General features: G+C 36.5%; 1 protein-coding gene across 26 annotated transcripts in view; it reads left to right on the top strand.

Annotated features, from left to right (window-relative positions):
• Nucleotides 1-22,600, top strand: part of OSBPL8 (oxysterol binding protein like 8) — a 191,912-nt gene extending 169,312 nt beyond the window's left edge. For all 26 annotated transcript variants that reach the window (XM_070507289.1, XM_070507283.1, XM_070507285.1 and 23 more), the window contains 6 exons: nucleotides 373-509; nucleotides 2,115-2,300; nucleotides 2,616-2,703; nucleotides 14,351-14,456; nucleotides 16,555-16,657; nucleotides 18,357-22,600. In XM_070507289.1, the coding sequence (XP_070363390.1) occupies nucleotides 373-509; nucleotides 2,115-2,300; nucleotides 2,616-2,703; nucleotides 14,351-14,456; nucleotides 16,555-16,657; nucleotides 18,357-18,486 (750 nt within the window). In that variant the 3' untranslated portion in view covers nucleotides 18,487-22,600. The remainder of the gene's footprint in view (nucleotides 1-372; nucleotides 510-2,114; nucleotides 2,301-2,615; nucleotides 2,704-14,350; nucleotides 14,457-16,554; nucleotides 16,658-18,356) is intronic.

Consider the following 22,600-nt stretch of genomic DNA (forward strand, 5'->3'; position numbering starts at 1 on the left):
CGGTTTTTCTACATACAGTGAGTCGCAGGCGGTCCCAGCACCTCCCTGTGGCTGCGGCAAACACTGTGCTCTGCTTGGACAGTTTGGAGATGGTCTGGAGGCTCTGCATGGAATTGCTTGAAATAGGTTATTAAGCAGAGCTTGTGAAATCTATAAACTTCCTGTGTATTCACTCAAATTTTAAAATGACTAGTGTTACATATTCAATCTTAATGTTTTTCTAAAAAATGACAAGAGATTTGGGGCTTTTAGGAAAGTGCTAGTTATATTTGTTTTAAAAATGTGTTTGTGGGATTAGGTATCAGGAAGAAAGTATTAGGTATTATTATATTACTATACTATGTAACCCCTTTTAATTTCCTTTAAATATAGGATAGTGAAGTTTTTATTAATGAGAAAAAGACCGATAATTCAGAGGTTTTCTGGAATCCAACACCAGACATTAAGCAATGGAGATTAATAAGACACACTGTAAAATTTGAAGAGCAGGAAGATTTCGAATCAGAGAAGTAAGTGTGCCATTTTTCAGCTACCTTCATGATAATCAAAGACTATTTTTTCAGTCCCTCAATAGTGTGGTCACTTTTCTCTGTCTTCAGTCATATTTGAATCTGGCAAAATAGTTTAACATTTGTGGGATGCGACAGGATTCTGTTTTGTATATGTGAAATACAAATCATGCTGCTTTTCTGCAGCTCAGAACTAAGTCTCCCCATTTTTTCCTTTCTCTTCTAACCTACTCCAGGGCCTATTTAAAAAAAAACTTTTATTTTGTTTGCATGAAATTATGGGACTAAGTAGTGATTCTTGGTTTTTCTGGCAGCTGTTTTCTAACCTGGGTTAGGCATGTAGAACTCTAGGTGAAGGGAGTGGTGCAAAATCTACTTTTGTTTTATTTTCCATGATACAAGAATGGTGCTAGATGTGCAAGCTTGTATAGAATTTACATTAGTTGGGTAATAATTAAGGCCATAGTTTCTGTTCTTAAATCATGAAATTCTTGCTGTATCTCTAATACTTTGGAACCAGAAATATTTTATACACATTGCCCAATTTTATTCTTATTATATCTCTTTGTGTTAGGAGAAGGAGGCGTCTGTGTAAAAGATACTATGCTAGGTACTTCATACACATTACGTAGTTTAGTCCTCATTACACGTTCCCACATGCATTATCATTCTCTCTCACGGGGATTCAAGTCTGTATGTACTTTCCTTCGACACTCAAAATTGAGGTGGTCAAAGATGGAAGAATAGGTATGCGCCAGTTCTAAAAATTTTGTTTCAGCTGTAATCACGTGATGCTCTCTGTCCAGAGCGAAGCTTTGCCAAGTAAGTTAGACAACAATTTTTGAGGTGTGGCTATAATTTAACATCTTTTAAAAGATGAAGAAAACAAGTCGTAGGATAAGTAACTTTAAATTCACCAGCCAAACAGTGGCAGATCTAGTATTTAACCCAAGCCTACGTGATTCCAAAGCCTTTGTTCTTTCACTCCCAACATGCTGTCTTCCCAGATAGGTGGAAGACAGATACAGTTTTATTTATCTGATAAAAAACTAAACTTGAGTAGGTGGGAAGATTTTACCTCAGTCTTCTTTTCTTGTTAAATAAGTAGTTTTCAACACTGGCTACACATTAAAATTATCCGGGAAACATTAAAAAAATACTTGGGCCCACCCCCAGAGATCCTGTTAAAAGTTCCCTGATAATTGCTGCATCCAAGGTCAAGAAGCCTGGCATTACACTGTTGGATCTTTGAGTCCAGTGGATCTTAAACAGTATGTAGAAGAATCAGCTGGGGAACTGGTTAAAAATGTAGATTCCTGAGCCTTCATTACACTCCTGTCATCTTGGGTCAGTACCATTCATTGCCATACATTCAAGAACCCATGTAATACATTGCTCTTGCCAATAAAAAAAATTAGTCTCCATTGTATCTCTCTACTCATGGCACCACTTGTTACATCTGGACTCATTTTTAAGCATTTGAGCAAGAACTTTGTCAAAGCCAAAAACCCACATGGGCATCATTTTCTTCTCAAGGGGATTCAAGCCTATTCTATATGGAGTTGATTTTCTGTTGTTTTAATACTATTTTTGTACACGTATTAGACTCTGGCAGCGGGTAACTCGAGCCATAAATGCCAAAGACCAAACAGAAGCTACTCAAGAGAAATATGTCTTAGAAGAAGCTCAAAGACAAGCTGCCAGAGAACGGAAAACGAAAAATGAAGAGTGGACTTGCAAGTTATTTGAACTGGATCCACTCACAGGAGAATGGCATTACAAGTTTGCAGAGTAAGTAATTGAATATATTACAAACATATGTCAGCATAGTGTGTTGCCTTCATTTCTAGAATTTTTATTGTTAGTTTTTTTATTGTCATATATATAAATTAGTATGAGATTTTAAATTTGATGTTTCATTTATTATAAATTTAACTCCATGATAGTAGTTAGCCTTAAAATAACCTGAGGCTCAGAAGATTAGATATGACAAACCTAAATCTTAAGCTAGGTTTATAATTACTAATGAAAATCTAATCAAATAGAAAGTTTTTGAAAAAGCTTTCAGTTAGTTATTAAACAAGTGGCTTTTTTTTCATTTTCTAGTACCCGACCATGGGACCCCCTTAATGATATGATACAGTTTGAAAAAGATGGTGTTATCCAGACCAAAGTGAAACATCGCACTCCAATGGTATGTAATAAAAAGTAACCTGATCTGCTAGGCATATAAGTCTTTTAAATCCTTAGTATCTTTGGCTGCCAACATTTAAAATTTCGTTTCAAAATTTAAAATTTTGGGTAAGCAAACTGGCAGAGTAAGCAGCTCCAAGTTCTTGTCCCCACAAAGAAACATCAAAAAGCAAGCAGAATCTGTCAGAACCAAATCGGCCAAGACTGGAAAATACTAAGAGATTTGCAGCAACTGAGTGAACACTGAGTCAAGAAAGAGGTGACTTCAAAGCAGTAGGAAATCTTTAGAGTATTTTTATTTGCCCTTGCCCCAACACCTCCCTGGTGCAATGGCAGTCTTGAAGGGTCCCAACATTTCCAGTGTGAGTCCTGATTCCAGAGGCAGCAGAGCAGACCTTATTCACAAATTGTGTGTGTCTGTTGTAACCTGTCTGGGGGCTCCCTGAAGGATTTGTGCAGGGCACACATCTCTGTTTTGTCTAACTCAGAACTCAGCCAGAGAGCTACAGGCATTGCTTGAAAATACTGCAAGCCCAACTAATAACCTGCAGATAGCTGGGGCAAAAGATTAATGCTGAAACCTTACGACAGACCACATAAGGCCCAGGAACAAAAGCTGAGGAAAGATTCTTTGGGAAACTAGGGCACTGAAAAGCCCCGTGAATACAGGGGAATTCAGGAAGCCCTGCAGATGCCCAAGGCAAGATGCTTATGCTCTAAAAAGACCTGAGAAATCTCTAAGCTTTCAGCTTAGGCTGAAATATTATCCCTCAGGCTAATAGCTAGGCTTGGTACAAGCCTGGCTAAGTGTTAAGGGAGTGTCTGTGCACAGAACCAGACTGCCAGTATGGAAGAGTATTCTTTTTGTTTTTGTCTTTATTTGTTTAGCTACTGGTGTTCAAGGAAATTTCTGTCAAAATACTAGTAGAAAACAAACTAAGGAACAGAGACTTCAATGACCATGTACAACAAGGAAAACAGACTTTGGAAAAACAGTCTGAGAAATTCACTGAACAAATGGAGCACAGGCATACCTCATTTTATTGCACTTCACTTTATTGTCCTTCGCAGATATTGCACTTTTTACAAATTGAAGGTTTGTGGCAACCCTTTGTCAAGCGAGTCTGTCAGCACCATTTTCCCAACAGCATTTGCTCATTTCATATCTCTGTGTCACATTTTGGTAATTCTAGCAATATTTCAAACTTTTTCATTATTATGGTGATCTGTGATGAGTCATCTTTGATGTTACTATCATAATTGTTTTCAGGTGCCACAAACCACGCCCATATATGACAGTGAACTTAATCAGTAAATGTTGTGCGTTCTCATTGCTCCACTGACTGGCCATCCCCCCATCTCTCTCCCTCTCCTCCAGCCTCCCTATTCCCTGAGACACAACAACCTTGAAATTAGGCCACTTAATAACCCTACAATGACCTCTAAGTGTTCAAGTGAAAGGAAGAGTCACACGTCTCTCACCTTAAATCAAAAGCTAGAAATGATTAGTGAGGAAGGCATGTTGGAAGCTGAGACAGGCTGAAAGCTAGGCCTCTTGTGCCATGCAAAGGAAAAGTTCTTGAAGGAAATGAAAAGTGCTACTCCAGTGAACACACGAATGATATGAAAGCAAAACAGACTTATTGCTGACACGGAGAAAGTTTTAGTGGTCTGGATAGAAGATCAAACCAGCCACAACATTCCCTGAAGCCAAAGCCTAATCCAGAGCAAGGCCCTGACTCCTTTGAATTCTATGGAGGTTGAGAGAGGTGAGGAAGCTGCACAAGAAAATATTGAAGCTAGCAGAGGTTGGATCATGAGGTTTAAGAAAAAAGCCATCTCTACAACATGGAAGTGCAAGGTGAAGCAGCAAGTGCTGCTGGAGAAGCTGCAGCAAGTTATCCAGAAGATCTAGCTAAGATCATTAATGAAGGTGCTACACTAAACAGCAGATTTTCAATATAGACGAAACAACCTTCTATTGGAAGAAGATGCCATCCTGGACTTTCATAGCTAGAGAGGAGAAGTCAGTGCCTGCCTTCAAAGCTTCAAAGGACAGGCTGACTCTCTTGTTACAGGCTAATGCAGCTGATGACTTTAAGTTGAAGCCAATGCTCATTTATCATTCTGAAAATCCTAGTGCCCCTAAGAATTATGGTAAATCTACTGTTCCTGTGCTCCATAAATGGAACAACAAAGCCTGGATGACAGCACATGTTTACAACATGGCTTACTGAATAGTTTAAGCCCATTGTTGGGACTGACTGCTCAGGAAAAACAGATTCCTTTCAAAATATGACTGCTCATTGACAATGCACCTGGTCACCCGAGAGCTCTGACGGAGATATACAATGAGATAAGTGTTGTTTTCATGCCTGCAAACACAGCATCCATTCTGCAGCCCATGGATCAAGAGGTAATTTCAACTTTCAAGTCTTATTATTTAAAAGATACATTTCATAAGACTGTAGCTGCCATAGATAGATTCCTCTGATGGTTCTGGGCAAAGTCAATTGAAAACCTTCTGGAAAGGATTCACTATTCTAGATGCGGTTAAGAACATTTGTGATTCATGGGAAGAGGTCAAAATATCAAGATCAGCAGGAGTTTGGAAGAAGTTGATTCCAACCCTCATGGACGACTTTGAGGGGTTCAAGATTTCAGTGGGAGAAGTAACTGTAGATGTGGTGAAAACAGCAAGAGAACTAGAATTAGAAGTGGGGCCTGAAGATGTGACTGAATTGTTGCAATCTCATGATAAAAGTTGAACGGATGAGGAGTTGCTTCTTATAGGATAAGCAAAGAAAGTGGTTTCTTGAAATGGAATCTATTCCTGGTGAAGATGTTGTGAAGATTGTTGAAATGACAACAAAGGATTTAGAATATTACATAAACTTAGTTGATAAAGCAATGGCAGAGTGTGAGAGAATTTACTCCAATTTTGAAAGAAGTTCTACTGTGGGTAAAATGCTATCAAACTGCATCACATGGTACACAGATATCATTCTTTTATTTTTATTTTTTTATTGAGTTAATGATAGGTTACAATCTTGTGAAATTTCAGTTGTACATTAATGTTTGTCATTCATGTTGTAGGTGCACCACTTCACCCTTTGTGCCCACCCCTCACCCCACCTTTCCCCTGGTAGCCACTAATCTGTTCTCTTTGTCCACATTTTTAACTTCCTCATATGAGTGGAGTCATACAGAGATTATCCTTCTGTAACTGGCTTATTTCACTTAACATAATCCCCTCAAGGTCCATCCATGTTATTGCAAATGGAATGATTTTGTTCTGTTTTACAGCTGAGTAGTATTCCATTGTATATATATATCACATCTTCTTTATCCATTCATCTGTTGATGGGCACTTAGGTTGCTTCCATGTCTTGGCTATTGTAAATAATGCCGCAGTGAACATTGGGGTGCATAGAACTTTTGGAATTGCTTACTTCAAACTCTTTGGATAGATACCCAGTAGTGGAATAGCTGGTGGAATAGTATGGTAGTTCTATTTTTAATTTTTTGAGGACTCTCCATACTGTTTTCCATAGTGGCTGCACCAGTTTGCATTCCCATCAGCAATGTATGAGGGTTCCTTTTTCTCCACAACCTCTCCAACATTTGTTACTATTAGTTTTAGATATTTTTGTCATTCTAATGGGTGTAAGGTGATATCTTAGTATAGTTTTGATTTGCATTTCCCTGATGATCAGCGATGATGAGCATCTTTTCATGTGCCTCTTGGCCATCCAAATATCTTCTTTGGAGAAATATCTGTTCATGTCTCCAGCCCATTTTTTGATTGGGTTGTTTGATTTTTTTGTTGTTGAGTTGTGAGAGTTCTTTATATATTATGGTTATTAAGCCTTTGTCACATATATGACTTGCAAATATTTTTTCCCAGTTAGTGGGTTGTTTTTTTGTTTCAATCCTGTTTTCATTTGCCTTGAAGAAGCTCTTTAGTCTCATGAAGTCCCATTTGTTTATTCTTTCTGTTGTTTCCCTTCTCTGAGAAGACATGGTGTCTGAAAAGATCCTGTTAATACTGATGTCAAAGAGTGTACTGCCTACGTTTTCCTCTAGAAGCCTTATGGTTTCAGGTCTCACCTTTAGGTCTTTGATCCATTTTGAGTTTATTTTGGTGAATGGTGAAAAAGAATGGTCAATTTCATTCTTTTACATGTGGCTTTCCAGTTTTCCCAGCACCACTTGTTGAAAAGACTTTCTTTTCTCCATTGTAGGTCCTCAGCTCCTTTGTCGAAGATAAGCTGTCCATAGATGTGTGGTTTTATTTCTGGGCTTTCAATTCTGTTCCATTGATCTGTGCACCTGTTTTTGTACCAGTACCATGCTGTTTTGATTACTGTAGCTTTGTAGTATGTTTTGAAGTCAGGGATTGTGATGCCTCCCGTTTTGTTCTTTTTTCACAGGATTGCTTTAGCAATTCAGGGTCTTTTGTTGCCCCATATGAATTTTAGGATTCTTTGTTCTAATTCTGTAAAGAATGCCATTGGGATTCTGATTGGGGTAGCATTGAATCTGTAGATTGCTTTAGGTAGAACGGACATTTTAACTATGTTTATTCTTCCAATCCGTGTACATGGAATGTCTTTCCATCTCCTTATGTCATGGTCCAATTCTCTCAGAAAGGCTTTGTAATTTTCATTATATAGGTCCTTCACTTCCTTAGTTAAATTTACCCCGAGGTATTTTATTCTTTTTGTTGCGATTGTGAATGGTATTTTGTTCTTGAGTTCTTTTTCTGTTGGTTCATTAGTAGAATATAGAAATGGTACTGATTTATGCAAATTGATTTTATACCCTGCAACTTTGCTGTAGTTGGTGATTACTTCTAAGAGTTTTCCAATGGATTCTTTGGGGTTTTCTATATATAAGATCATGTTGTCTGCAAACAGTGAGAGTTTCACTTCTTCCCTCCCTATTTGGATTCCTTTTATTCCTTTTTCTTGCCTGATTGCTCTGGCCAGGACCTCCAGTACTATGTTAAATAAGAGTGGTGATAGAGGGCATCCTTGTCTCGTTCCTGTTTTCAGGGGGATGGCGCTCAGTTTTTGCCCATTGAGTATGATGTTGGCTGTGGGTTTGTCATATATGGCCTTTATTATGTTGAGGTAGTTCCCTTCTATGCCCATTTTGTTCAGAGTTTTTATCATAAATGGCTGTTGGATCTTGTCAAATGCTTTCTCTGCATCTATTGAGATGATCATGTGGTTTTTATTCCTCAGTTTGTTAATGTGGTGTATCACGTTGATTGATTTGCGGATGTTGAACCATCCCTGTGTCCCTGGTATGAATCCCACCTGATCGTGATGTATGATCCTTTTGATGAATTGCTGAATTCAGGTTGCCAAAATTTTGTTTAGAATTTTTGCATCTACGTTCATCAGTGATATTGGCCTGTAGTTCTCTTTTTTCGTGGTGTCCTTGTCATGCTTTGGTATCAGCGTGATGTTGGCCTCATAGAATGTGTTAGGAAGTGTTCCATCTTCCCTAATTTTTTGGAATAGCTTGAAAAGGATAGGTATTAAATCCTCTCTGAAAGTTTGGTAGAATTTCCCAGGAAAGCCGTCTGGTCCTGGGGTTTTATTCTTTGGGATGTTTTTGATTGCTGTTTCAATCTCTTTCCTTGTGAGTGTGGTCTGTTCAAATTGTCTGCTTCTTCTTAAGTGAGCTTTGGGAGATTGTAGGAGTCCAAGAATTTATCCATTTCCTCTAGGTTATCCATTCTGTTAGCATAGAGTTTTTCATAGTATTCTCTTATAATCCGTTGTATTTCTGCAGAGTCTGTTGTTATTTCTCTTCTTTCATTTCTGATTTTGTTTATTTGAGCTTTCTCCCTTTTTTTCTTTGTAAGTCTGGCTAGGGGTTTGTCAATTTTATTTATTTTCTCAAAGAACCAGCTCTTTGTTTCATTGATCCTTTCTACCACCTTTTTTGTTTCAATAGTATTTATTTCTGCTCTGATTTTTATTATTTCTCTCCTTCTGCTGACTTTGGGCTTTATTTGTTCTTCTTTCTCTAGTTCAGTTACGTGTAGTTTAAGATTGCTTATTTGGGATTTTTCTTGTTTGTTAAGATGTGCCTGTATTGCGATGGATTTTCCTCTTAATACAGCTTTTGCTATATCCCATATGAGTTGGTATGGCATGTTATCATTTTCATTTGTTTCCAGGTATGTTTTCATTTCTTCTTTAATTTCTTCAATGATCCATTGCTTGTTCAGTAGAGTATTGTTTAGTCTCCACATCTTTGTGCCTTTCTCAGCTTTTTTCTTGTAATTAATTTCTAGCCTTATAGCATTATGATCGGAGAAGATGCTTGTTATTATTTCAAGTTTTTTAAATTTGTAGAGGCTTGCCTTGTTTCCCAACATATGGTCTATCCCTGAGAATGTTCCATGTGCACTTGAGAAGAATGTGTATTCTGCTGTTTTAGGATGAAGTGATCTATATATGTCTATTAAGTCCAATTGTTTTAGTTTTTCGTTTAGCTCCACTATTTCCTTGTTGATTTTCTGTCTGGATGATCTGTCCATTGATGTGAGTGGGGTGTTGAGGTCCCCTACTATTATTGTATTGTTTTTAACATCTTCCTTTAAGTCTGTTAATAGTTGCTTTATGAAGCTTGGTGCTCCTGTGTTGGGTGCATAGATATTTATAAGCATTATTTCTTCTTGATGAAGTGTCCCTTTGATCATTATGTATTGTCCCTCTGTGTCTCTCTTTACCTGTCTTATTTTGAAATCCACTTGGTCTGATATAAGAATTGCAACACCTGCCTTTTTTTCCTTGCTATTAGCTTGAAGTATTGTCCTCCACCCCTTCACTCTGAGCCTGTGTTTGTCCTTGGGGCTGAGATGTGTTTCCTGGAGGAAACAAATTGTTGGATCTTGTTCTTTAATCCATTTTGCCACTCTGTGTCTTTTTATTGGAGAGTTCAATCCGTTTACATTGAGGGTGATTATTGATGCATGTGGACTTAATGCTGACAATCTGTCGCTCGTTATCTGGATTTCCTGCATTACCTTTGTATCTCGTCCTGTGTGCTTTAGCCTACCCATTGACTACTGCAATTTCTTATGCTGGGTTTCTTAGATTTTTCCTTATTTATGTTTTGTGGCTCTGTTCTGTTATTTAGTTTAGTGGCTACCCTGAAGTTTGTATTTAGAATCTCGTGTATAATATAGTCTATTCTCTGGTGGTCTCTTACTTATTTGGCCTAGACTGATTTAGTCCCTTTGCTCTTCCCCTCCTAAATTATTATTTTCATTTCTTATTCCAACTCGTGTTATGAGTTTGTAGTTAGAGTGATAAGATCGTCTTTGCTTTGGTAGTTTCCTTACCTTTATCCTAATGCTATAGTTAAATATTTCCTATCCTATTCTGGTTCTATCTGTCTGTCTCCCTACTCTGTGGTTGTGACCCCTATCTCCCTTTTTTCTTTTTTCAGGTATGAGAGGCTTCTTGAGGATTTCTTGTAGTGGAGGACTTTTGGTTCCAAATTCCCTTAACTTTTGTTTGTCTGGAAGAGATTTAATTTCTCCCTCATATCTGAAGGATATTCTTGCTGGATGGAGTATTCTTGGCTGAAGGTTTTTATCTTTTAAAGTTTTGAATATGTCACTCCATTCTCTCCTAGCTTGTAAGGTTTCTATAGAGAAATCCACTGAAAGTCTGATAGGAGTTCCTTTGTAAGTTATTTTCTTCTGTCTTGCTGCCTTGAGTGTTCTTTCTTTGTCTTTCATTTTTGCCGTTTGTACTACTATATGCCTTGCAGTAGGTCTTTTTGCATTGACAAATCTAGGAGATCTGAAAGCTACCTCTACACACATTTCTCCTTCAATCCCTTGATTTGGGAAGTTCTCTTCTATAATTTCATTAAGCACACTTTCTGCTCCATTTTCCTTTTCCACGTTCTCGGGAATTCCTGTGATCCTTAAATTCTTTCTCCTCATTGAATCCGCTATCTCTCGGAGATTTTCCTCATTTTTTTTTAATTCTTAGTTCTCATTCTTCCTCTGTCTGGAGCCACTCAGCCTGTCTATCTTCGATTATGCTCTTCTACAGTGTCTACACGGGCATTCAGGGAATCCATATTCTGTTTTATCTGGTCCACTGTGTTTTTCATCTCTAGTAATTCTGTTTGATTCTTCTTTCTAATTTCAGTCTCTTTTGTGAAGTAACTCCAGAACTCGTTGGCTTGTTTCTCTATCTTTCTCTGTACCGCATTGACTTTTTTGATTATAGCTACTCTGAACTCATTTTCACTTAGTTTACCTATTTCCAAGTCCTCAGGACTTAATTCTGTGTTTTTATTGTTTTACTTCTGGTCTGGGGCTTTTATAAATTGCTGGATGGTAGAGGAGCGGTTTTTTTGCATGATGGTAAAATTCAGTTGCAGTTACAGCCTGTCACCACTAGATGGGGGTTGAGAGCCGCGCATTCTGAGCTCTCCGCCTTCAGGCAAGATGGCAGCACCCAGCGCAGTTTGCCACAGGTGGGCGGAGGGGCTGTTTTTCTCACGTGCCGATCTGGATTCGGATCAGTTCTGTTCTCTGGTCTCCCAGGGCCCTGGCATGATGGGGTCCCCACACACAGAAGCTTTCCCTGTCAGCGGGTTTCCACTGTACTGGCGGCGGGAGTCCTGGATGATTCCCAGGTCGCGTGGCCCCTCCCTTGCTCCTTCCCACACCCACGGCAGCAATCCGAGTCTCTAGGGGAGGGAGCAAAGTTCTCTCTTACCCCATTCCAGCTCCTCCGAGGCCGGCAGCAGCCTCTCCGTCCTCCGTCTTTTTGGTGCTGTAGGTCTCTGACAGTCTGGCATTAGGTTTATTAGCTGAAATTCAGTTTTTTTCCAATCCTTTGTTGTAATTTGGAGGAGAGAGAGTCCCAGGTCAGCTCATCCCGCCATTTTGCTACGCCTCCTCCCAGAGATATCATTCTTGAAAGGAAGAGTTAATTGATGCAGCAAACTTTGTTGTTGTCTTATTTTAAGAAATTGCCACAGCCACCCAACCTTTAGCAGCCACCACCCTGATCAGTCAGCAGCCATCAACATTGAGGCAAGACCCCTCCACCAGCAAAAAGATTACAACTTACTGAAGGCTCAGATGATGATATGGCTTAATTGTTACAGAGTCTCTGTTTGGGATGATGAAAATGTTTTGGAAGTAGTGGTGATGGTTGCACAATATTGTGAATATACTTAGTACTACTGAATTGTGCACTTAAAACAGTAAAATTTATATATGTATATACACACATTATCACAATTTAGAAATTCAAAAAAATTTTAAATTTTGTTTCTTCCTTTAACAACACTAACATGATAGAGACACACAGGGCATCTGTATTTCCTCCTAAAGGTAGAGTTTACTGATTACAATAAATCTTTGTATACCGAGAGTTAGAGTGCTGACTCCCTTTGTCATTAATGGCTTCTCACCAGTCTTCATCAACCTCCAATTTGAACCAACTCTAAGAATGTGGATTTGGATTCAGATGTTCAGTTTTCAACCAAGAATTACAAGGCATACAAAGAAACAGCTTCCTGTTTAAAAGGAACAAAATAAATTGACAGAAATCATCCCTGATTAAGTCCAGATATCAGATTTACCAAAGACTTTAAAACACTTGTCTTAAATATGGTCAAAGTGTTAAAGGAAACAGGGACAAAGAACTAAAGGAAATCAAGAAAAAGATGTATAAACAAAATCAGAGTATCAATAAAGAGAAATTATGCAAAAGAACGTAACAGAAATTCTGGAGCTCAAAAATACAATAACTGAAATGAAAATTTCACTAAAGATATTCAGCAACAGATTTGGGCAGGCAGAAGACAGAATCATTAAACTTAGGACAATTGAAATTATCCAGTCTTAAAAAAGAATGAAGAAAAGTGAACAGAGCCTAAGGGACCTATGGCACAACATCAAGTGGATCATCATATGCATTAAGGGGGTCTCAGAGAAGAGGAAGAGAAAGAGGCAAAAGAATGTTTGAAGAAAGAAGTCCCCCAAATTTCGTGAAAGATATGAATCTACAAATCCAAGAAGGTCTACAAAGTACAAGTAGGATAAACTCAGAGAGACACACACCATGACATTATAAGCAGTGAGGGGAAATATCACGTGCTCATCTCAATTGACACAGAAAAGGCATTTGACAAAATCCAATATCCTTTCATAATCAAAAAAATTTTTTAACATACTCAGTGGTGAAAGAGTGAAAACTTTCTCCCTAAGATCAGGAATAAGACAAGCATGCACACTTTCACCACTGCTACTTAACATTGTACTGGAAGTTCTAGCCAGAGAAATTAGACAAGAAAAATAAAAAGGCATGCAAGTTGGAAATGAAGAAGTAAAACTACCATATTCATAGATTACGTGATCCTATACATAGAAAATCCCAAAGAATCCATTAGAAATATGCTAGAGCTGATGAACAAATTTAGCAAAGTTGCACGGTATAAGATGAACACACAAAGATCAGTTGTGTTTCTAAATACCTGCAATGAACAATCCTAAAAGGAAATTAAGAACGCAATTCAATTTACAATACCATCTGAAATGGTATGTACATTGTCTTTTTAGACATTATAAAATTTTAAGTCTCCATGACTTGAAGAAGGAGGGTGCAGTGTGGGCTGAATCCAGAACCTGCCTGCTTATTATTTATTTTCTATAATAGAATTATGGAAATTTTATTTTAATTTTAAGCACATGAATAAGATTTTGCAAAATTATTTGAAAGAATAGGTAATTGGAGATAATTCCTATTTAAACAGTAAACAGGTTAAGAACAGAGTAAAAAGACTTAGGACCACTGACTCCCTGTTTTTCTCAGCATGTGAATTACCGTGCTCTTCTGATTTGAGTTTCTTCCTTTGCGTTTGGATTTTTAAATTTAGGACTGATTTCCAAAATTGCAAGCTTATTAATAGGAGAGAGTCTCAAATTTATTATTTTAAGGACAATTTAGTTCGAGTTGATGGTTTGATATACTTTTGAATCTTGTGCATGCACTCAAGTACTTTCATTTTAAGTTTAAGCAAATTTAAACCATGCTCTGCAAAATACTATCATTTCCATTTATTATAAGATACTTTCTAACATTGTCCTGATATTATTAAAAGTAAATAATCTAAATAATCTTATTAGAAACCCAACATCATTCATTGGGGATGTTTCTAATCTTGGGAACAAGATAAGTGTGATTAAAAAGGAAACTATTATTTAACATTCAACTGGAGGTACTAACTGGTGCAGTAAGAAAAGGGGGGATCCACATTCATATTTGTGTGTGCACAAAAATGTCTCTTGAAGAATATACAAACTAAAAGCAGTGAGTGTCTGTTTAATCGGGGAGAGACTGGGTGGATAGGGGTCAGGAGTGGAAGGGAACTCTTCATTATATATTTTTTTATACTTTAAATTAAAATTGAATAAAGTAATTTGATTGTATATTACATCTTATTTCTTAAATTTTAAGTAGACTATTTTATCTTTGTTTTTATTTCTTAATGTTGTGCTCATGAACAGATAGTTTTGACAGTTGTACAACATTGGTCTTTAATTACAAAATTTGGTGCAAAATCACATAATAGCATGATTTTTTTTTTAGGTTAGTGTCCCAAAAATGAAACATAAGCCAACCAGGCAACAGAAGAAAGTAGCAAAAGGCTATTCCTCCCCAGAACCTGATATCCAGGATTCATCAGGAAGTGAAGGTAAAAATATTTACTGTAGACTATTCACTATAAGAATCTAAATTTTTAAAAGGATATTACTACACTGTATTTGATATATGAAAGTGTTTTTTCATATTAACTCAAGAAGATATGTAAGAGTTTTGGTGGGAGCAGGGATGGTGTGCAAGAAAAGCTATTATACATTATAGATAAATTTCAAGACCAGGCCACAAGGTAAAGGCATGGGAAGTGAAAAAAGATGAAACATGCAGATCAAGAAGCACACTGGGGGCCGACCCCACGGCCTAGTGGTAAAGTTTGGCATGCTCCACTTCTACAGCCTGGGTTTGCAGGTTCGGATCCCAGGCATGGACCTACACCACTCATCAGCCATGCTGTAGTGGCAACTCACAAATAAAGTGGAGGAAAATTGGCACAGATGTTAGCTCAGGGCTAACCTTCCTCAGCAAAAAGAAACAAAACACCACACCACACCACACTGTAATACTGGCTCCAATGCTTTGTTAGCTTCTGAAAAATTGTTGATGATTTCCTAGATTCAGTGTAGGAAGCATTTTTTGAGCTTTGAGCTCAGTTCCATGCTTCAAAAAAATTTTTCATTCTCAGAATAAATTGTAGTGTTTAGAAGTCACAGATAAGTCTAAATATAACTATATCAAAATTATGGACTAAATTAGTGTGCCATTCTTATTCAAGTCAGATAATGTGTAAACTGTCTTGAACTACAAGGAAAGATTAAGGTAATGTCAAAGATGTTCTGAGATAAAGTTTTTCTAAAGCTATAGCCTCTACTAAGCTCACACTAAGTTGGGGAGCTCCTTTTTACAGAGAGAACACTAGAGTGAATAAATTATAAATGCCAGGGAATTAGTAGATGAGAAAGTAGTAAAGAGTTTAAAGGAGAGGGAGCTGAATTCAGTTGGAGTGAAGGTTCTTAGAGGAACCTGGATGAATTATTAGGATTTCTAATGGATTACACAGCGATCTAGGCTTGAGGGTTGCAGGGAGGGGGAAAGATACTGGAGGAGAAGAGGAAGAAAATGAATAAAGGTTTAAAAGCAGGGAGTCACGGGGTACTCGTGTGCTGGAAGAGAGTATTAGTTATACTGTTGTTCCCATTTTACAGAAAAGGAAACTGAGACACAGGTTAACCTGCCCAAGGTGACGTACCCATAAGGCAGTATATATATGTTATATATGCAGGTTTTTTGGTTCCTTAATTCACTGTCTCATCCACCCCACTATATTACCTATAATGTATCAGCTGACCTTTATCGAGTACTTAACGTGTGCCAGACTGGATGTTAAACACACCTTACCACAACTGTGTGAAGTCTGAGTTAGTGGTGTTATCCCTGTTTTACAAATGAGAAAGCTGAGACGTGGAGAAAGGTTAAAATCCGAACAAAAATGGAAAGGAAAGAATGGATATGAGAGGGTATTTGGGAAAACAAACAAAACAGTTTGCTGGTTGACAATAAAAATTTCTAGAACTATCAAAATCTACTGAAAAGGGACCTCAGAAAGCTGACTTCTTCAGATGTAGGCAAATGGGCAAGAGACAGAAGAGAGTAATACCTTACCCAAATTAATATATGTATTTTTAATGAACTAATTGTTTTAAAGATTTTATTTTTTATTTTTCCTTCTTCTCCCCAAAGCCCCCTAGTACATAGCTGTACATTTCAGTTGTGGGTCCTTCTAGTTGCATGTAGGACACCACCTCAGCGTAGCCTGATGAGTGATGCCATGTCCGCGCCCAGGATCCGAACCAGCGAAACCCTGGGCCACCGAAGCAGAGTGGGTGAACTTAACCACTCGGCCACGGGGCAGCCCCTTTAGTGAACTATTTTATCTATTTTAATTAGTTAAAAAACAAAACTGATGTCATCCAAAATTTAACTAATTTGTGATTACCTTAAATATATGTCATGTGTTCTAGTTTTGAAATGATATGATTGAAACTTCAAAAATGCAGAGTATTAGTATGTTAATCTCTAACCATAAAATAATGCCTAGGAAAATTTGTATTACATGAGAATCATTAAGCTGAAATGTAGACTGTTTGTAATTATGGTCACTATTTTAACCAACTTCATTCTAAATGTCTTTTTAGCTCAATCACTAAAACCAAGTACAAGAAGAAAGAAAGGAATAGAACTGGGAGACATCCAAAATTCCATTGAATCTATAAAACAAACACAGGAAGAAATTAAAAGGTAATGTGTACTGACAGTGACTATTCATTTGAGTCCAGAGGAGTAGTTAAGAATCCTGTTACGTGGGAAATCATAGGCAAACTTTACATTTTTATGACAGTGCTAAGCTAAAATGGAACCTTGGCTTCTGTCACCTGAGGACTGAAACTTATGAAATTCCTTCAGCACTGAAATGTTGGGGGGGAGAGGGAGGTGGTTATTTGTCGTCTGTGAGGGTAGATTTGGAATCTACCTTATTGCTGTAGCATACTAGGAATGCAGTCTCCTTTGTACATGGCTGTTATTTAATTGGAATGCACCAGTTGTTCAAATATTAAAATACTTCCATAACGGTGGGTAAGCAGCAACTATCCTGAGACCTTTGAGTGTTCCTCTTGCAGTCCCAGACCCTTCCCCACACATACCTCCCCATGATCCTACAACTAAAGGTCATTAACAGTCAGGAAGGTTCCTTGGAGGGCAAGGGAGCCTGACCCTGTTCCATGGCTAAGGCTGGCATGAGTTCACATTGGTTGCCTCCCATTGCTATATCAGATTTAAAAGTTTTTAATAGTAGCCAACCTGCTTTTGTGTATTCAGAACCCAGTGCTAGATGTTATACAGGATTAAAAAAACAAAAAGTTATTTGCTCTGCTCTTGGTGATCTTATGGCTCCCATTTAGTTGCTCTTCTCATCTACAGCCTCATCTCCTGCCATTCCCTACACCTGTCCCACGCCCCAGTCCTATGAAACTCCTCACATCTCCAGAACTTTTCCCACACTGAGTCCACTTCTTAGATTGCCCTTCCTCCTCCCCTGCACATCAAGAAAATCCCTATTTATCCTTCAGAATACAACTCAAATGCCACCTTTTTCTAACGTTTCTGCTCACTCACCCTGCCCTGTCGAGTTACTGATCCCTCTGTTCAGCCTGTATAGCTCCCCATCCGTACTCATTTTGAGCGCTTACTACACTACAGAGCTGTGTGTGTCCACCTCTCGTTGACTGGGAGCTCCTTTAGAGCAGGGAGCGCGTCTTCTGCATCTTTGTGCCATCAGCCCTTATATAAAAGTGCTCAGCTTTCCTAATTTAATTCTATTTATAAAGAGTGAACCTACTTGTTAATTTTGCCTTTCTTTCTCTATACTGGTAAAACACTTTAATAGAAGAAATCAGAAAAAGAAAAGGTTTTCACTAATCAGCTCTTTTTTAGCCAAAAGCACTTAGGGTGGCATGAGGATAATGAAAGCTCATTTCTTGACTAAATTACCATTTATTTTTGTTGGCATATAAAATGCCTCTAGAGCATAAATCTGTTTTATTAATTATTTTTTCCTGGGGAATTTAGAATTTTTCTCCAACTCTACCTCTATCTCCCTAAAGATAAAAGAACCTTAGTAGGCCAACTAAGCAGCAAAATTGTTGTAAAACTACCGTGATAACAGAGAAGGCAATATACTTCTATGTCATCAAAGTTTAATTATTTTTGATGCACGTCACTAGGTGACATTCGGTGCAATGTAGAAAACAGATTTAGACAGGACCTGATAATGGCTCCACATGGCACCACCAGCTCCCTGTTCAGGTTGTAGTAATTGATTCAACTAGTTACTTTACATAACGTAAGTGCGTGCTACTTAACCATATATCAAACTGTGAGTTCTATGCTAACATTCTTTACAGATAATTTTAAAATTTATTCTTGCTTATTTTTTTAGAAATATTATGGCTCTTCGAAATCATTTAGTTTCAAGCACACCTGCCACGGATTTTCTGCAACAAAAAGACTACTTCATCATTTTCCTCCTGATTTTGCTTCAAGTCATAATAAACTTCATGTTTAAGTAGAAGTTCTTTACGGTTGAATCAGTGAACTCGAATGATCAGATTTGGCCTGGGACCAATGTTCAAGTTGGTTTGGTCTTTATTAAAATGTCACCATATTTCTAAAACAAAAAACCTTAGAGATAAATGTAGAGGTGTTGACTTTTCATACCTTTTATCCTTAACCTGAAACAAGAGCTATGCTATTGGGTTATTAACGTGAGCTGTGTGTTAAGTGCCAGAACATTTCTAGCTTTTGTGAAAATGTGTCTACATGTGAGTATAATAAATCCACATGTATACATACTTGTGTCTTACGTATACCCGACAGTAGTCTTTGTATTCTGTAGTGTGTTCTGAGATATAGCTTAATGTTGTTCATAAGGAATATGTATCAATCTTACAAATATTGTGCATAGTAATCTATTTTCTTCATAAAAGACACGAAACAGAATGAGAAATGATGGGATAACAGACATATTATAAATAGTTCAATACACTGTAGTGTTAAAAAAAAATCATTTCCAAGGCACCCAGCTCAAGTGTCTTCTTAGAAACAGCAAGAACGAACTGTGGTCAAAATTGACATATTGAGAGAGACAAGGTAGCAAATTGCTTTTTTAAAAGTTTACATAAGAATTTTTTTAACCCCTAGAATTTAATATTTATAGATAGAAGCATAAATGTACCTATGTGTCTATCAACATAAACTAGTATGGAGCTACTTGCATCTACTGATTATGTATTTCTTATCAAACCTATATAATACCACCTTAAGCACTTACTGAAAAAAGTGTGGTCAAAATTGATTACTGTCCTTTTTTATTTTTGTTTCTTTTAAACTCACTTGGTCCAATAACACACAGGCCAAATTCTAGAGATGTTTATAGGGCATATGAAATGCTGATAATTCATGTTTTTTCATTGTGAAAAACTTATTTAGCTCTCATTTAGCCCCTAGTGTGTTCAGTGAATGAGTAGAATAGAAAACATTATAACCAATATTTTACTTCAAAAGCCAAATAAGAGAAAGGCGATAAGACAAGACACTTTGTTTGGTGGCATTTCTGTGTACTTAAAATTGGTTTCTTTAAAATGACCAATAAGTTGAGCATCAAGTTCTGAAGTTTAATTCTTTATTATCCTTCTCTGTTCTTAATAACTGCATTCTGTGGCAAAACCACAATTCTTCAAGATCCCTTTGTTCAGGCTCAGGCAAACTTTTTCCTAATTTTTTTTCAGTTTAATATTTTTATTTTATGTTTTTACTTAAGTATTCATAGTCCTCAAGAGCAATTTTTGCAAGTGTAGTTAAGCTTAGGAACATGTCCTAAGGTGTCTTAGAATCCTGAAAGTATAGATTTTGAAGTGGTTATTAATGAAAAATGAAGGCCGGAGAGAATAATTGCTCTGGCTCCATTTGCCTTTGACGAAGAAGAGATTGTGAGACACTAGTAAAATGACAGTCTAAACTATTTATGCCATGGTAAATATAAAATCAAGGAATGATTGTTAAATTATGAAAACTGAAAATGAGAAAAGAGCTTGCTTTTTTTCCCCCTAACCAATATAGCTATTTTAAGTATCCTTAGGTTTTATGAAGAGCAATATGCCATGTATTTTTGGCAGAACAATGTATTCCATATGTACATGTGAAAACATTTTTTAAATTGATTAAAACATAAATAAGGTATACCTGTACCCAGTATAGGTATGACTACACTAAAACAGGTGGGATTTTTTTGTTTGTATTTCATAATTGTCGATATAATTTTTACACTCACTTTTCTCTTACCAATGTTATTCTCAACTGCCTATTCATTGATATGATATTTGTAAATATTGTACATCTTGATCTTTTTTATGGTTTAAATTAGTATTTATATATAACGATTGGCTGATCTTAAAAATTATTTCATCATTAAACTCTGAAAACTTAAAATTTTTTTGGTGGTAACCCCCCCTTTGGGGTTTTAGTCTTATCCACTTGTGGGTTATTGTCATTTGGTCTAAATAGTGTTTTATTTGTTTGAGTCTCTTCTAAGATTGGAAAGATGGTTATTTTTTTATTTTCTTTTTAGAGCATATGTTATGGGTTCTTATTAAACCAAGAAATCAAAACTGTTTCATGAGAAAAAGCATGGTAACTCATGACTGTTTCTTATACACTAAAGTCATCTATCTAATGTAATAGTCTCCTTATGCTTTTAGTTGTATGAGTTCCTTTCTGTGAACTGAACACAAAACTCAGGAATCGGTGGCTTCATTTTAGAGCAGTACCTGTGCTTACACTAGGCTTAGTATGTGAACTCTTTAGAACACATAATCTTGTATTTAGCCCCATAGGTAATTGACTTGGAATGTTCTCTACCTGAAATTTACCTTCCTTCACACATGGATTCATAAACATGATTTAGTTCCCACTTGTCTGAGAACCTCATGATGTTTTCTAGGATTTAAGACTAAGACCAGTTTTTCTCATTTGATCAAAAATTTTATTTTTTCACATGAAAATTTAGGTGAGTAGTAATTATTGACATGTGCATTTCTGTTTTAGTTGTTGAATGTGTACTATGCCTTCAGTTATCGACCATGTAGTGAAATGTGGCTGGCCCAGGAAAAGACAATAAATAGGGCTTATGAAATAAGTTTCAGCAATAGATATTTTACTTGTATTTCACGTCAGTACTTTTGTGTATCGCTTATAAAGGTACAGTGTAATCTTTGTCACCATTCCATTGAAAAAGTTGGCCTTGTAAAATACAACCCTCATTTAGTATTCACGCTTTTGTGCCTTTAAGAAAATATTGTCATTTTTGTGTTATAGAACTATAATATGATTCAAAGTGTTTATTGGTTTAATTGTCATAAAAGGGTCATATCTCTGTCATTTTATTTCCTTTTATATAGCTATAGTATATTTAAACTTAATGCTGTACTTTTATAAGAGTTTGTCTATTTACCTATTTCAAAAATTCTGCACTCTCAGACGTCATTGAAGTAGACTTGTCAGATTATTCTGAGTATTGTAAACAGTGCCTTTTTGATGGAATTCACAGTTTTGGGTGTCAACTTGTGCCATATACACAAAATTCTGTGGAAGGCAATTTTAACTTTTTGAAGAATATCTTAGTCAAATATTTAAGAAAAATGTATAAAATTCCACTTTTCCAGTGTTTAGCATTTCTAGTGAGCAATGAATATATTTTTGTTTTTTTTGTTTGACATACAGGGATGGTGGCATTACTAATGAGCCATACATGATGCTGCAGATTATTCTGAATTATGTCAAATGTACAGAAATAAAATACTAAAATTAGCATTGATACCAAATTTTCCAATTTGAACCAATGGGGGGAACCCCACACAAATCACTGTTTACATTTCAACTGCTATCTTTTTTGACTACACGGAAATGGAGAATCTTTAAAATGTATAACCTGCCACTGTTGTGTAATTAGGTTTCATTTTGTTTACCAATTGGGTGAATTTAGTATATTTCATTTACTTTTTGTTACTCCTAACATACTATTTGTTTTGTTAGTTTTTAATTGAAGATGGACTGTTAAAATCGGATAGGACCAGTGTCTCCTTCATATGATTAACATATTTAGAAGAGCCACAAGAAACCCATGACAAAGTGAATGTGAATATACTTTCTAAAATATTTAGAAAATTTTATCTTTCTGCATTTATCATGTAAAATTACTTTATATTACAATACTGAAACTTATTTAAAGAAAAATGCCACGAAACATTTGAACTGATGAGCCACAGAACTTCAGTTGAAATTTTTTTCACTTTTTAGCATGCTAAATATACATCTAAGTTAAATATCCTGTTTAATGGTCATTTATAAATTCAAAAACTACCACTGGTCAGTTTTGTATAATAGAATAAAAGTATGTTATCTGCAGTGTAAGTACAGCACACTGTCAAATTCTTTTCCTTAAGGTTTATAGTAAATGTACAGATAGTCATAGGCTACTGTTTTGTAATGTATTACATTTCTAATCTATTATTCCTAACCTATTATAAATGTTTGCAGAGACAAAAGAATTGAATTTTTCTAACCACCTGTAAAATTATGCTAACTTCTACAAGTAGGCATTCTAAATAAAATTTTAAAAAAGGCAAA

Source organism: Equus asinus, chromosome 4, assembly GCF_041296235.1.
Source record: "Equus asinus isolate D_3611 breed Donkey chromosome 4, EquAss-T2T_v2, whole genome shotgun sequence".
NCBI lineage: Eukaryota > Metazoa > Chordata > Mammalia > Perissodactyla > Equidae > Equus > Equus asinus.